This window comes from Triturus cristatus, chromosome 9, assembly GCF_964204655.1.
Source record: "Triturus cristatus chromosome 9, aTriCri1.1, whole genome shotgun sequence".
Classification (NCBI taxonomy): domain Eukaryota; kingdom Metazoa; phylum Chordata; class Amphibia; order Caudata; family Salamandridae; genus Triturus; species Triturus cristatus.
The window spans coordinates 1156739058-1156752301 of NC_140592.1; the positions used below are offsets into that span (position 1 = coordinate 1156739058).

At 45.8% G+C, this 13244-nt stretch overlaps 1 protein-coding gene across 1 annotated transcript in view; it reads right to left on the reverse strand.

Annotated features, from left to right (window-relative positions):
* Positions 1-3469: 3469 nt before the first annotated feature.
* TTC9 (tetratricopeptide repeat domain 9) overlaps positions 3470-13244 on the reverse strand; it is a 281338-nt gene continuing 271563 nt past the window's right edge. Inside the window, exon 3 of the mRNA XM_085627123.1 lies at positions 3470-4743. Coding sequence (XP_085483249.1) covers positions 4664-4743 — 80 coding nt within the window. The 3' untranslated portion in view covers positions 3470-4663. The remainder of the gene's footprint in view (positions 4744-13244) is intronic.

A 13244-nucleotide genomic window follows, 5' to 3' on the forward strand; every position in this document is an offset into this window, starting at 1 on the left:
GTCAGTTTCCCATCTTTTTCTAGGCCCCAGAGTGCTAGATCATGTGGTCCATCACTTACTATGTGTCCAAAACCCTTATATCTACTAAGTCAAGGAATTGACACAAAGCCCCCAAAGGTAGAGATTTAGGTAAATAAACTCCAAAATGCATAATTTAACTTATGCAGGAGTGGTGGTTACTACCCTTTGGATATTTACGCACAATCCTGTATTACTCAAACATAAATTACACATATTGTAATGTACAGGTCTATGCATGTGGTACTCATGTACATGGCTGATGTGCAACTATTTTTCTAGCTCTCGCCGAATATATAATGTTTACACTAGGGCTGCTTCTGATTAATACAGTTTTGGTATTTTGCCTATATTTCGGGTATCTTTATCCCATGCACCAAAATTGTGTCTACTGTACAATGCACAACTATCTGTGAACTTACTAAGAACGCCTGTTTTACACACTTTCTGCATCACATATGCCAGGGCCATTTCTGCTCAGATAAGTATAAAAAACTCATACTTGAATGCTTGGCCATATCAAAATAGTTACTGCTTTGTGGGTGGTAAGCTAATATGCATGTATTTTCTCTCAGGTCACACCATTTCGATCCCCATGGGGACACCCACTTCGAATTTAACCTATAATATGCACATCGTAGGCATGACTTGTGTATGTACAACACATAATTTCTACTTATGAATCTCATATAGTACATGTTTAATGACTCTTTCTAGGCACAAGTCTGCCTTAAGTCTTGAGAAAGATTTCGTGAATTCACTTCAGTGTTTTTACTCTTTTTCCACCCAGTGCTTCTGGGCGGTAACACTGACCCAAGGTGTTTTCTCAAATGGTATGGTCTTTGACATTGCATATATAAAATACTGATTACCTATATTTAATTTCTAGGCACCCACAAGAACACTGATCTAATCAACAGGAGTTAATGACACACCGCAAAGCACTTCTTAGGTCATCATCTAAGGGTGACACACAGTGTGCGTCTAAACTCTGGAGCAATGGTAAGAGTTGTCTCAGCATTTATATAGTTTAAGAATCCAAAGCAAGCTAAACACAGTACTAAAAAATAGCCCTCAAGAGTGGCGGAATTCCACCTAGAGCGATAAGTATGGGTGAAATTCCACCGCCCGCAATTACCCAAAATTGTTAAACTCCAGACCGGATAATTCTGTGTCCAGAAACACCAGATCTGTTTTCACTGCTACAGGGAGAGTGGCTACTGGCAGCACAAGCAATCTAGCCAACCCCTTACCACACCACCTACCGCAGCACGGGGGGCAGACAATGTTCCTCTGGGTAGGCTGAAGCCTGTCCTAACACCACATGTCTCAACCACAAGCTCACAGACTGTCCCACAGACACTTTCTGCCTGCTTTGAGCAAAGGTATTACCCATTCTTGTGATTGCGTGGATAAATTCCCCACTCCAAATCCTGCAATCCTTTTATGAATAAATTTCTAGCTCAGGCAAACCTTGCTAAGAGGTTCAGGGTTTTCTTTCAATCACCCTTACTATAGTCATTGACAATCAAAAACGTAGGAGACTCCACATCTGTAGTATTCATTGATGAAATTATTGACTATGATGCTATGGTAGTTTATAATTAACTGTAACGGGTATGCCCAGACGTGGGTCCGGTGCTCATCATGCCAATGGAACCAAGCTATCCTGGCTGAAGAGGGGTAAAACCCCGAAACTGGTCCTAGGATGATTGTTTCCGGTCCAGGGAGGGCCTGGCTTGGCAGTTCGGGCTGCACTGTTCCCATGAGGCACAGGGTCAAGACTGATTTGCATATCGCCAGGTCTAAACTGGGGTGGCATGGTGAGCAAAAGAATGATGGATTTAACCTAGACCTCTTGACTGGGGTTGAATGTTTTGATTTGTTCTGCATTCCGTCCATCAATTTTGTGTCTTTTGCTTTCTCGCCCTGAGTGCGCCAGGTATGCCCAGACGTGGGTCCTGGCCTCACTGTGCCACTGGAATCAGCTATCCTGGCTGAAGAGGGGTGAAACCCTGAAACCGGTCCTAGGATGCTTGTTTCCAGTCCAGGGAGGACCTGGCTTGGCAGTTCGGGCTGGACTGTTCCCATGAGGCACCGGGTCAAGACTGATTTGCATATGGCTGGGTTCAAACTGGAACAGCATGGTGAGCAAAAAACGATGGGTTTAGGCCCAGATCTCTGTACTGGGGTGAATGTTTGACATTGCTCTGCATTCTGTCCATCAACTGTTGTTTTTGCAAGAGCGGATCTACTACAAAAAGAAAATGACACTGCCTAAGATACTACCTAATGCTGGAAATTCTCTGCCCTTATTTTACACCGAATACGTTTGCCATTTACAGAAATATTACCAAACAATTTTATGAGAGCCTTTAGACTGTAAAATTTATATCTTGGTGAAAGCAGGCGCAAATCTTGTAAAAGGTCTACTTCATATATGAAGCATGTGCATTTCTTAAAAAATATCTCACTTTCCCGCTACAAAATTTGAAAAACCTGCAAAGAAAAGCTGCTCCTTGATTAAAGCAACTCCAATGTTCATATGATTGTGTTTCCTATTAATGGGATAAGAGCTGTTCAGCAAAATAACATAAAAAGTGATTTTAGATCTTCAGCAAAAGCCTTCCTGGAATTAACATATGAGCACTGTATATGAATGTTGGGATCCAATCTATAAAAATGTTTCTAACATTTTTTATATATGAATTAAAATGCGATTGTGGCCAAGCATATTTAGGATTGGTGTATCCAAATGACAATAACAAAATTATGTTTTTTGCCGGACTTTGGATAGCAACATTATTTGCATCTTACTTTTCAGAATAGCTTCCACTAAAGTAAATATTTTGAATATTGGTATTTGAGCCATACATTATTGACTTATACCGAATTGTACAAATATAATATAGTACAGAATCTCTTCTTCAAAAACATCAAGCTACTTTGTACTGAATAGAAGGTCCATAGTTAGAAAAAAGATGGAGGTCTTCTCTTTATGGGGTGCTAGAGAAAGTCTTTCTTCTGTGTCTACCATGGGGCATGTCAAGAACAAAGCCAAATTTCTTAACTAATGAAAGCTTTGGCTATCTCATTCACACACGATTTTGAACAAAAGTGCACCTTAGTTTTCTTTCACTCTTAAAAAACTGTTGTTCCCTTAATTTTCCCTTTGGGAAAACCAGCTTTAAATGATTCTGAAACACATGATATATTGGTACTTTCTGCAACAAAATAGCCTTAGGTAATACGATCTATAAATAAGGGGGAGGGGGGGGGGGTGCTAGAACAACAAAAGTTGTGCTCTCTCAGTCCCTATTTAGGAAAAAGTTAGAATAAAAAAATTACCTTTGAAAATGGACCTGGGACCTTGACTCGTGTAAAACATCCAAACATAGAAATTTCTACTTGTGCTCAAAATTGAAAAAGGCATCTTAAAACAAGCAGTGTAAATGACATACAGAATCCACTATTTATAGAGATTTTTTGACATCCACAATCCATGCTGCTTCTTTAAAGAGCAAAACATATAATCTTAAATGATTTAATTTGAAGATTAAGATTTGCAAGAGAGTCAGCATTTACCACTCACTCTGGCTTTTTTGTCCAACTAGAAATTATAAGAAAACAAAACAATTGAACTTGTACATATCGGTCACAAGCTTGTTATTTTATGCAGAAGCCTACGGCATTTGTGTCACCTGGTTCAATTATTTACTTTCTGCATTTCATGTTTCCACCAATGTTGCAGCCCGCACAACTTCACAAGCAAGACTTCTGTCTGAATGACTTGTGATCAGAACTGGTGGTTTGAGGCAATCCAAGCTATTCTCAAGGATATACCTGCATTTGTTGAGTGAAGAAGGGTAATACGAATGGGAGTGGGCGGTAGTAGGGGCATGGCATCACATACTTTATCAAACAACCAGTACAAGTTTAGAACAGGCACAGGTATCGCAGAAGGCAAAAAAGCTTGGCAGTGTGCCAAACATTCTAGTAAAGCTGAAGGTATCATTCTTTCAACAGTTCAACATGTACAAATAGTAAACTCCAAGACAAATACATAATCCCAGGTTCTAGTTACTACCTTCCTTCTCCATCAATAAATAGCCACGGTAGCTCTTCTTACTATTTAAATTTATCTAAAACTATAAACCCTCATCTATAGCGATGTCCAGTGACTACACAATTTATATATTACACAACATCTCAAATGATCCTCTGAAGACACAGGAAGTAGAAATAAAAATTCTGCTAATAAGGCAGCTGTTCCAGATGTGTCCGACACGTTGAGATCTCCTTTAACTCTTGTGAGAAGAACAGTCTGTTTGGCGAGTACAAATGCAATTAAGCCTCCAAAGATCTCTTCTCCACACCACACTGGAGCAAGCAGTCAGCCAATGGCACCTTACGCCAGCATCACAGATCTTCGGTCGCGACGCCTCCTTTCATGGGGTGGTGGAGTCCATCAGTGAGTTTGGTGCTCATATGTTAAAGAAAAAAGGGCAAGGTTCTCTTTGTGCAGGCAAAGCAGCCAGATTGGATCTAAGGTTGTCATGTGAGGTGGATCTGAGACACCCTGGAAAGATCCACCCGATCTAGGCGTCCATACATGAAAGTGTTGTCAGTGCAAATCTGTGCCCTTTCAAGAGGCCTCCTTCTCTCTCTGGGCACACCGACTGAGCTTCATCTCTGCCAACTGGATATACCGGATAACATTGGTATCTACAGGGAAACAAAAAGTGCAAATATTACTAACCATGACACTGCGACAACCTAATTCTCATTTAGAAAAAGATGCTTAACATAGGTTTGGTTCAGTTAGCATAAGAAAAGTGCTTGATTATCATTGAAATCATTGAAAATGAGTTGCAGCTATGGGGCCCTATTATGTAAAGGGCGCATTTTCCCTGTTTGCGCCCGGTGCGACTTAAAACAGGAGCACAGGGCCCAACAGAGAAAGTGCACCCTATTACATGGAATGTGCTGCCCCAAGGACAGCCGCGAACTCGCGCTGCCCCCGGGGCAGCACATTCATGTAAAAAACGAAGCAGCTGCTTTGAAGCCGCTCCGTGTTTTCACAGTGCAGGTGGCAACCCGCCAGCACTTTTAAAGGGGGATAACGATCCCCTTACCGGCAGGTGCAGTCAGTGACTGCACCCGCCTGCAAGGGGATGTCTGAGGAGTCGATAGGACCCTCTTTCCCCCCTCCTGAGGGATGTTCTAAGGGGCACACTGACAGTGTGCCAACTTTCAGGTGGCGCACTATCAGTACACCTTCTGACAGCTTCTTTGCCTCTGCGCTCCCATCTGGAATACGGGGCGGGCACAGAAGCAGAGGGATTCCCTCATTTGCATGGGGCACAACCCGTATAAATGAGGGAACGCCCCCTGAAGATCGCGCTGACGCTTTATGTACACCAGGGGCCACACAAGCATCTGTGGTCCTTTCTGTAATACCAAAGTGCCCCAGGGGTGCGGAAAGTGGGTGCAAACGCCTGTTGAGCCCCGGGGGGCACCTTGTGTTATACGGCTCCTCGTGTCTGTCCCTGCATATTTGAAAGTAACATTTTTCTAGGTTCCTCAGCTGACGGATTGTGTTTTGCGTGAACAAACAAGAATGAGGAGTATACCCAGCAGACAGAACCCAGTCTTCGTGATAGTTGGAAAAAAGAGCACAGGAAAGGGGAAATCTCCTTTCTTAAAAAGACCCCTCACTCACCAACCTAGTTGGTGACATGCTTCATCATTGGGGTCCCACCCGAATAGCCGAATACTATCCGGGTGTGCTGCGACACCTTATTACAGTGGAGCTGGTTATTTTGTTGTGAAGGTGAGTGAAAAGGTGTTAATTAAAAATTGGCCAGATTTAACCCACTAAAAATATTTATTCTGGGGCAACTGGACAATATTAAAAGAGTTGTTAAGATGCCGTACTTGGTTAGATTGACCTTCGGTATCCTCCAGTGAACAAAAAGTGCAAAAAAGAGTGCAGAAAAAACGGTCTACATGTTTCAACCATCAGTTGTTATTACCAGGTTTTCGTCAGGACCAGTGAACGTGAACCGGGAGGTATACACTCGCTAAGGTGTACCCTGCCCTTGGTCACTATGGCCTAACCATGTACTCACGGTTATGTATCCTTTCGTCCCATTGGTTGAAAGGGAAATATCTGTGAAGATAAACACAAGATCACAGACAAGTAATTCAAGTCGCTACAATGAGTTCTCTCTGTGGGATAAGTGCTCTTATATTTCCCAACACATAATGTGCATAGCGTGAGATTACCAGACAGCTCAGAGTGTGCCTCCTCGACTTTGAGGCAGTGAACTGTAGTACTCACGCACACAAATCAGCGACAGATTAGGCCACTAGGACATAGAACATACCCACTAATCATAATCATTATAGAGTGGGTGTCTGCGCACTCCATGTGAAATGAGGAGTGCAAGTGCACCGGTGCAAACACTGGACCCTGGGAGATTATACCGAGGCCCATAGTTAAGTCAACCCCACATACATCACTCATTAGTGGTGGGTATTACACGCTCTCATTCAAATCTGTGAGTGCGCTACTTGACAACATTCATGTCAAAACCGCAAGCGTATTATGTGCAGGAAGAATCGCAAGTGTGTCGTGGGCATAAAATTCGGATTCATGGGAAGGAGAAGAAAGCTTACTAAAAACGCGATGTTAGCGTGCCTCATGGGAGTCGGGGTCATGGTGTTTGGCTCTTTACATGATCTAAACAAAAGTGGGCAAGAAAGAGTCAAATCATCCCTACGAGTATGATTTCAAAAGGAGGGAAGACGGGGACTCCCGCATCTAGCCCGGGTACTTACTATGTGGAGCTGATCACCGACTGCTGCGCCTATCAACAGGACCTGCCGCCACTCCCTGCAGGATCAGTGCCTCGGAGCCGCTGTGCCGGGTAAGTGCAGCCTGCTTCCGGGTTGAGTGATCAGGGGGCGTGGCTAAGCGGTCATGAGACCTGCGTCAACACGTCCGGGAGTTAGTGCGCTGGTATGGCTCGACAACCGGACAATAAAGTTACTAATGTTGAATATGAAACCAATATTGGAGAGCTCCTTAAAGGGCATGGTTTAAACCAAATTGGAAGTAACAAAAGTTGCAGACTCACACAAAATAGGGCATTCAAGTGTAAGAAATGTCTTGGACCGCATGAAAAGGAAAGTGGCTATACTTGTGATCATGGTGTAAACCCGAACAGGCAATCCATCACGCTCACATAGTCACAATACAAACAACCTTATTAAAATTAATGCTTGGCAAGATGTATTTACTCAGGAATATTCCATGTACAACCCCACTAAGGGTCATGTGTAGACAGTTCACTGCCTCAAAGTCGTGGAGGCACACTCTGAGTTGTCTGGTAATCTCACGCTATGCACATTATGTGTTGGGAAATATAAGAGCACTTATCCCACAGAGAGAACTCATTGTAGCGACTTGAATTACTTGTCTGTGATCTTGTGTTTATCTTCACAGATATTTCCCTTTCAACCAATGGGACGAAAGGATACCTAACCGTGAGTACATGGTTAGGCCATAGTGACCAAGCGCAGGGTACACCTTAGCGAGTGTATACCTCCCGGGTCACGTTCACTGGTCCTGACGAAAACCTGGTAATAACAACTGATGGTTGAAACATGTAGACCGTTTTTTCTGCACACTTTTTTGCACTTTTTGTTCACTGGAGGATACCGAAGGTCAATCTAACCAAGTACGGCATCTTAACAACTCTTTTAATATTGTCCAGTTGCCCCAGAATAAATATTTTTAGTGGGTTAAATCTGGCCAATTTTTAATTAACACCTTTTCACTCACCTTCACAACAAAATAATCAGCTCCACTGTAATCAGGTGTCGCAGCACACCCGGATAGCATTCGGCTATTCGGGTGGGACCCCAATGATGAAGCATGTCACCAACTAGGTTGGTGAGTGAGGGGTCTTTTTAAGAAAGGAGATTTGCCCTTTCTTGTGCTCTTTTTTCCAAATACCACGAAGACAGGGTTCTGTCTGCTGGGTATACATCTTTTCTTGTTTGTTCATATGATTTAAAGGGGACTAGGAGTATCCCCTTCTGAATTGCGAAAATTCCCTTTCTCTCTTTTGTGTTTTGGATTGTGTTTTGCAACATTAGAAGTTCATGAGCTAAACGTCCTTGCTATGTCGATGTTTTTTTGACAGTGCAGAAGCACCCCAACGTACTTTCTTATTTTTGCATTAATAAAACGTTCAGTTTCTTCTGTGGAATAACCCATATGGTTTACAGCCAGTGAAAACAATGTGCAAGGATGTTTTGTTTGGAAGCTAAAAGATTGATTTGTTTACAGTGCAAATAACATTTTAATGCTGCCTTTTACGTAATCGTAATGTTGTGCCATGAAAGTTGTGTGTTTTCATTGTATAGAAGTTTATACAAGACTTGCATTTTGAGGCAGAGTCAACCCTCTGCTTCCTTTTCCAGGCACTGGGATCACTTAAGGCGATGCCCATTTTTTCTCTAAAGCTTATGAGATGCTGAGGGTTAGTAAGACATGCTTTCTTAGGCTTTATTTTTGCATTGCACATTTGAAAAGTGCTGCTTTTGTACTTAGAGGAAGTATGGTCTTCAGTATTGGAGCTTGCTATTATTAATTGATTATTTGACAAATATGCAGTGATAACTTAGGTGCACATGCATCAAGCAAACCAAAAGCGATTCCTTAATAGCGAGAAATAAGGAATCGTCATTAAGGAATCGCTTTTGGGTATGCATCAACAGATTCGGTAATTATTAGCGATTCCTTAAAAATCGCTAATTTTACCGATTATACAATAGCGGGGCATGCAAACTCCGAATAGCTATTAGCGAGTTCGGTAATTCCGAATTAGCAAATAGCGAATTCGGTATTAGCGAAATCGCAAATGACCGCGTCGCACCGGGAACGTGCAGATGACATCACCAACCAGGAAATACAGCAGCCCCACCCTCATTGCATCGACAGAGGAGCAAACAGGAGCACTGACTGCAGACTGCCTGTGCAGACTGAAGCCACACCGACTGTTCCATCTGCTAAAAAACACCATCCATGGAGAAGGAAGCCCCATCCAGCGCTGAGGCTGCGCGCAAGCGCAAGTTCTCCGACAGGGAGCTGGAGCACCTAATTGAGGGAGTCTCGAGCAAGCACGATCGCCTCTTCGGCAAGCTGTCCCTCAAGGTGCCTGAGGCGGAGAAGCGCCGCATATGGCTGCGCATCCGCGAGAGGGTGAATGCAGTTGGTGTGACGCCCCGCAGCATCGACGACCTAAAAAAAAGGTGGTACGACCTGCGGAAGCGCGCCAAGGAGAGGATAGCAGAGAGGCTCCGGGACGCAAGCAGAACGGGAGGCGGCCCTTCCACGGTCCAGGCTAACACTGCCCTGGAGGAGCTGGTGGAAGGTACAATTGAGCGGGAAGCCGTCGTGGGAGTGACCCAGATGGACACGTCCGGCGCAGCCACAAGTGCCCAAGGTAAGATGCATGCCTGTTGCCATACCCAGCATAGCGTAAATCCCATTCCAGGCCCCCAGCAGGATCTGAGTGTGCATGCAGCTTTGCAACACACAGCTTTACTCCTAACACTAGTGCATCATGGGAGTTGTAGTCTACTCAGGCAAGTGTGCATGTACAGGGGTAAATGCAATAACCATTCACCAGATCAGTAGAAGCTGGGTATAGACAGTATGTATAGTGGATCACAGAGGGACATGTATGTGTGCAACACTACGTAGGTCTAACTTTTCCACTAACCATGCACTGTTTCACACACAGATGCATCACCTGGGGATTCAGATGACAGCGGCCGGCTGATAATCTCCGAAACACCGGTTGAATCAGACCTTGAGACAGCGCAGGATGCCCTCACATCACCTACACCTGCCACCCCACCAGCACCACCAGCACCAGCAACAACAGCACCAGCAACAACAGCACCAGCAACACCAGCACCACCAGCACCAGCCACACCAGCTGCTGCCACGACAGCCACCAAAGCGCCGCGGCGCAGGTCCCAGGTTGCGCCCTTGGCGGAGATGGAAACACCCACCACACAAACGGGACACGGTCAGCGCGCTATCACACCACCTGATGCACCACCTGTCCGCGCCAGGCTAACACAGCGGCGCAGGTCTCGCCAACGTTCGGTCTCCTCAGGCAACCTTGATCTCCAACACACTCCTGGCATTGAGGAGAGGATGCTGTCTGTCCAGCGCGTGCAGAGCCGCCACATGGCAACCATCAGCACCAACATCGTGCACCTTGTTCGTGAAATGCGAGCCATGACTGCCGCAGTAACGGCCATGGGCACGGCGGTCAGGGACATGAGCACTGTGGTGGCAGAGGGCAATGCTCTCCTCAGGGAAGATGTACAAGAGCTCACCAGTGCCATGAGTGCCAGAAGAGGAGGTACCGACAGCAATTGTTGCATTCCGCTGCCGCTACTAAGGCTATCACGCGCCACAGCAACAGTACCGCAGTGTTGGCACGCCGCACTGTGTCCTTGCAGGTCGACCTTGGGCACTTCGGCGGGGATGTGGCAAAGGCACTGGGGCAGTTGACCACTGCTGTGGAACACATCCAGAGCAGCACATGCAGTGCTGCAGCTTTGGGGGGGGATGACGCTAGTGAGGCTGCCTCGAGTGTGAGCAGTGTGTCTGTGGCAGAGGGCAGCACCAGGCGCCGCAGTTCGCGGGCATCCACGGGGACAGGCCGTGGTGAGGCTTTGGAGACACCTGAGCGGAGGCTTGGGGTACGTGGGAAGCGCCACTAGACAGTTGGACATGCATACAGGACCATGGTGGGGCAACCATGGACATCCACTTATTGAGTATGCACAGGCGTGACTTTAAGGCACCTTTTATTTTACTTTATGCAATTGGAGCATGATTTACATAGCTAGTTTTGTTGCACAAACCTCAGTGCTACTGTGCATTAAACAGTTGCACCCCAAACTAACTTGTAATGTCTCATTCACACATGTTTCAAAAATGATTTTGCATGATGTATGTCCGCCTCCTATGGCCCTCTGCTGTGTTAGGGACGTGTGCCTGTCGTTGTTGGGCGGGTGGTTGGTCATCCCGGTGGTCGTCATCCCTGTCCACCTCTATGGGTATCCCCCTTCTGGTCGCTATGTTGTGCAGCATTGCACATACAGCAATTATCCGGCAGCATGTTTCAGGTTTGTAAAGCAAGGTGCCGCCAGTCTTGTGTAGGATTCTGAAGCGACTCTTCAGAATCCCAAATGTCCTCTCTATGACATTCCTAGTGCTGATGTGTGCAGCGTTGTAGCGATGTTCCTGCGGGGTTGCTGGATTGATGTATGGGGTGAGTATGTATTCACGCAGGGCGTAAGCACTGTCACCTAGAAGATAGAAGCATAGACTTAGCATTGGTGATGTACATACATGTGTGGTGTTGGTGTGGGGAAGCGTATTTTTACGTACCTAGCAGGAGTCCCTCTCCAAATTCTCCGTTGATTAGTCGCCTGTGCATTCCACTGTGGCGGAAGATGTAGGAGTCATGTGTGCTCCCTGGGAATTGTGCCACTAGGTCCGTTATGATGTTATTGGCATCGCACACAACCTGCACGTTGATTGAGTGGTATGACTTGCGGTTCCGGAATATGTACTCATTTGCTGCGGGTGGACATATGGGGATATGCGTGCAGTCGATGCATCCAATCACATGTGGGAATTGTGCCACCTGGTAGAATGCCTGTTTGGTGCGGTCCAACTGCTGTGGGGTTGTGGGGAAGCTGATGTGGGTGTGTAGCATTGTCAGCATGGCATCTAGGAATTTCTTGAAGAAGCGTGACAGTGCGCTTTGCGATACGCCTCCGGCCACCGCAATTACCCCCTGGAAACTCCCTGAGGCCAGTAGGTGCAGGCTGCATAGGACCTGAACGTGCGCAGGGATTGCATTGGTCCGGTGTGTCTGGTGCTGCAGTAATGGTTCCAGGTCTGCAATCAGGCGCATGATCATTGCACGATTGAGGCGATACTTCTCGTACACCTCGTCCTCATTCTGCCCGAGCAAGGTTATGCGCAGTCTGAAAACTCGCTCCTGGACCCTTCTCCTGCGCTGTCCTTCTGCATTGATACGCATCCTCCTTGCAAGCACGTAGAGGGCAGCCATTTTGTGGGAGCCAACAGGGTCTCCTGGGCCACATTTAAGGGTTTTGTGATTGCCTCAATCATTTGCACATGTTGAAATTTTTTTTTTAGCATTTGCGGTTATTTTTTTTAACTTTACCTCCAGGTTTGTGGCGCGCTTCCGGAGGTCGTACCACCTTTTTTTTAGGTCGTCGATGCTGCGGGGCGTCACACCAACTGCATTCACCCTCTCGCGGATGCGCAGCCATATGCGGCGCTTCTCCGCCTCAGGCACCTTGAGGGACAGCTTGCCGAAGAGGCGATCGTGCTTGCTCGAGACTCCCTCAATTAGGTGCTCCAGCTCCCTGTCGGAGAACTTGCGCTTGCGCTTGCGCGCAGCCTCAGCGCTGGATGGGGCTTCCTTCTCCATGGATGGTGTTTTTTAGCAGATGGAACAGTCGGTGTGGCTTCAGTCTGCACAGGCAGTCTGCAGTCAGTGCTCCTGTTTGCTCCTCTGTCGATGCAATGAGGGTGGGGCTGCTGTATTTCCTGGTTGGTGATGTCATCTGCACGTTCCCGGTGCGACGCGGTCATTTGCGATTTCGCTAATACCGAATTCGCTATTTGCTAATTCGGAATTACTGAACTCGCTAATAGCTATTCGGAGTTTGCATGCCCCGCTATTGTATAATCGGTAAAATTTGCGATTTTTAAGGAATCGCTAATAATTACCGAATCTGTTGATGCATACCCAAAAGCGATTCCTTAATGACGATTCCTTATTTCTCGCTATTAAGGAATCGCTTTTGGTTTGCTTGATGCATGTGCACCTAAGTTATCACTGCATATTTGTCAAATAATCAATTAATAATAGCAAGCTCCAATACTGAAGACCATGCTTCCTCTAAGTACAAAAGCAGCACTTTTCAAATGTGCAATGCAAAATGCAAAAATAAAGCCTAAGAAAGCATGTCTTACTAACCCTCACCATCTCATAAGCTTTCGAGAAAAAATGGGCATCGCCTTAAGTGATCCCAGTGCCTGGAAAAGGAAGCAGAGGGTTGACTCTGCCTCAAAATGCAAGTCTTGT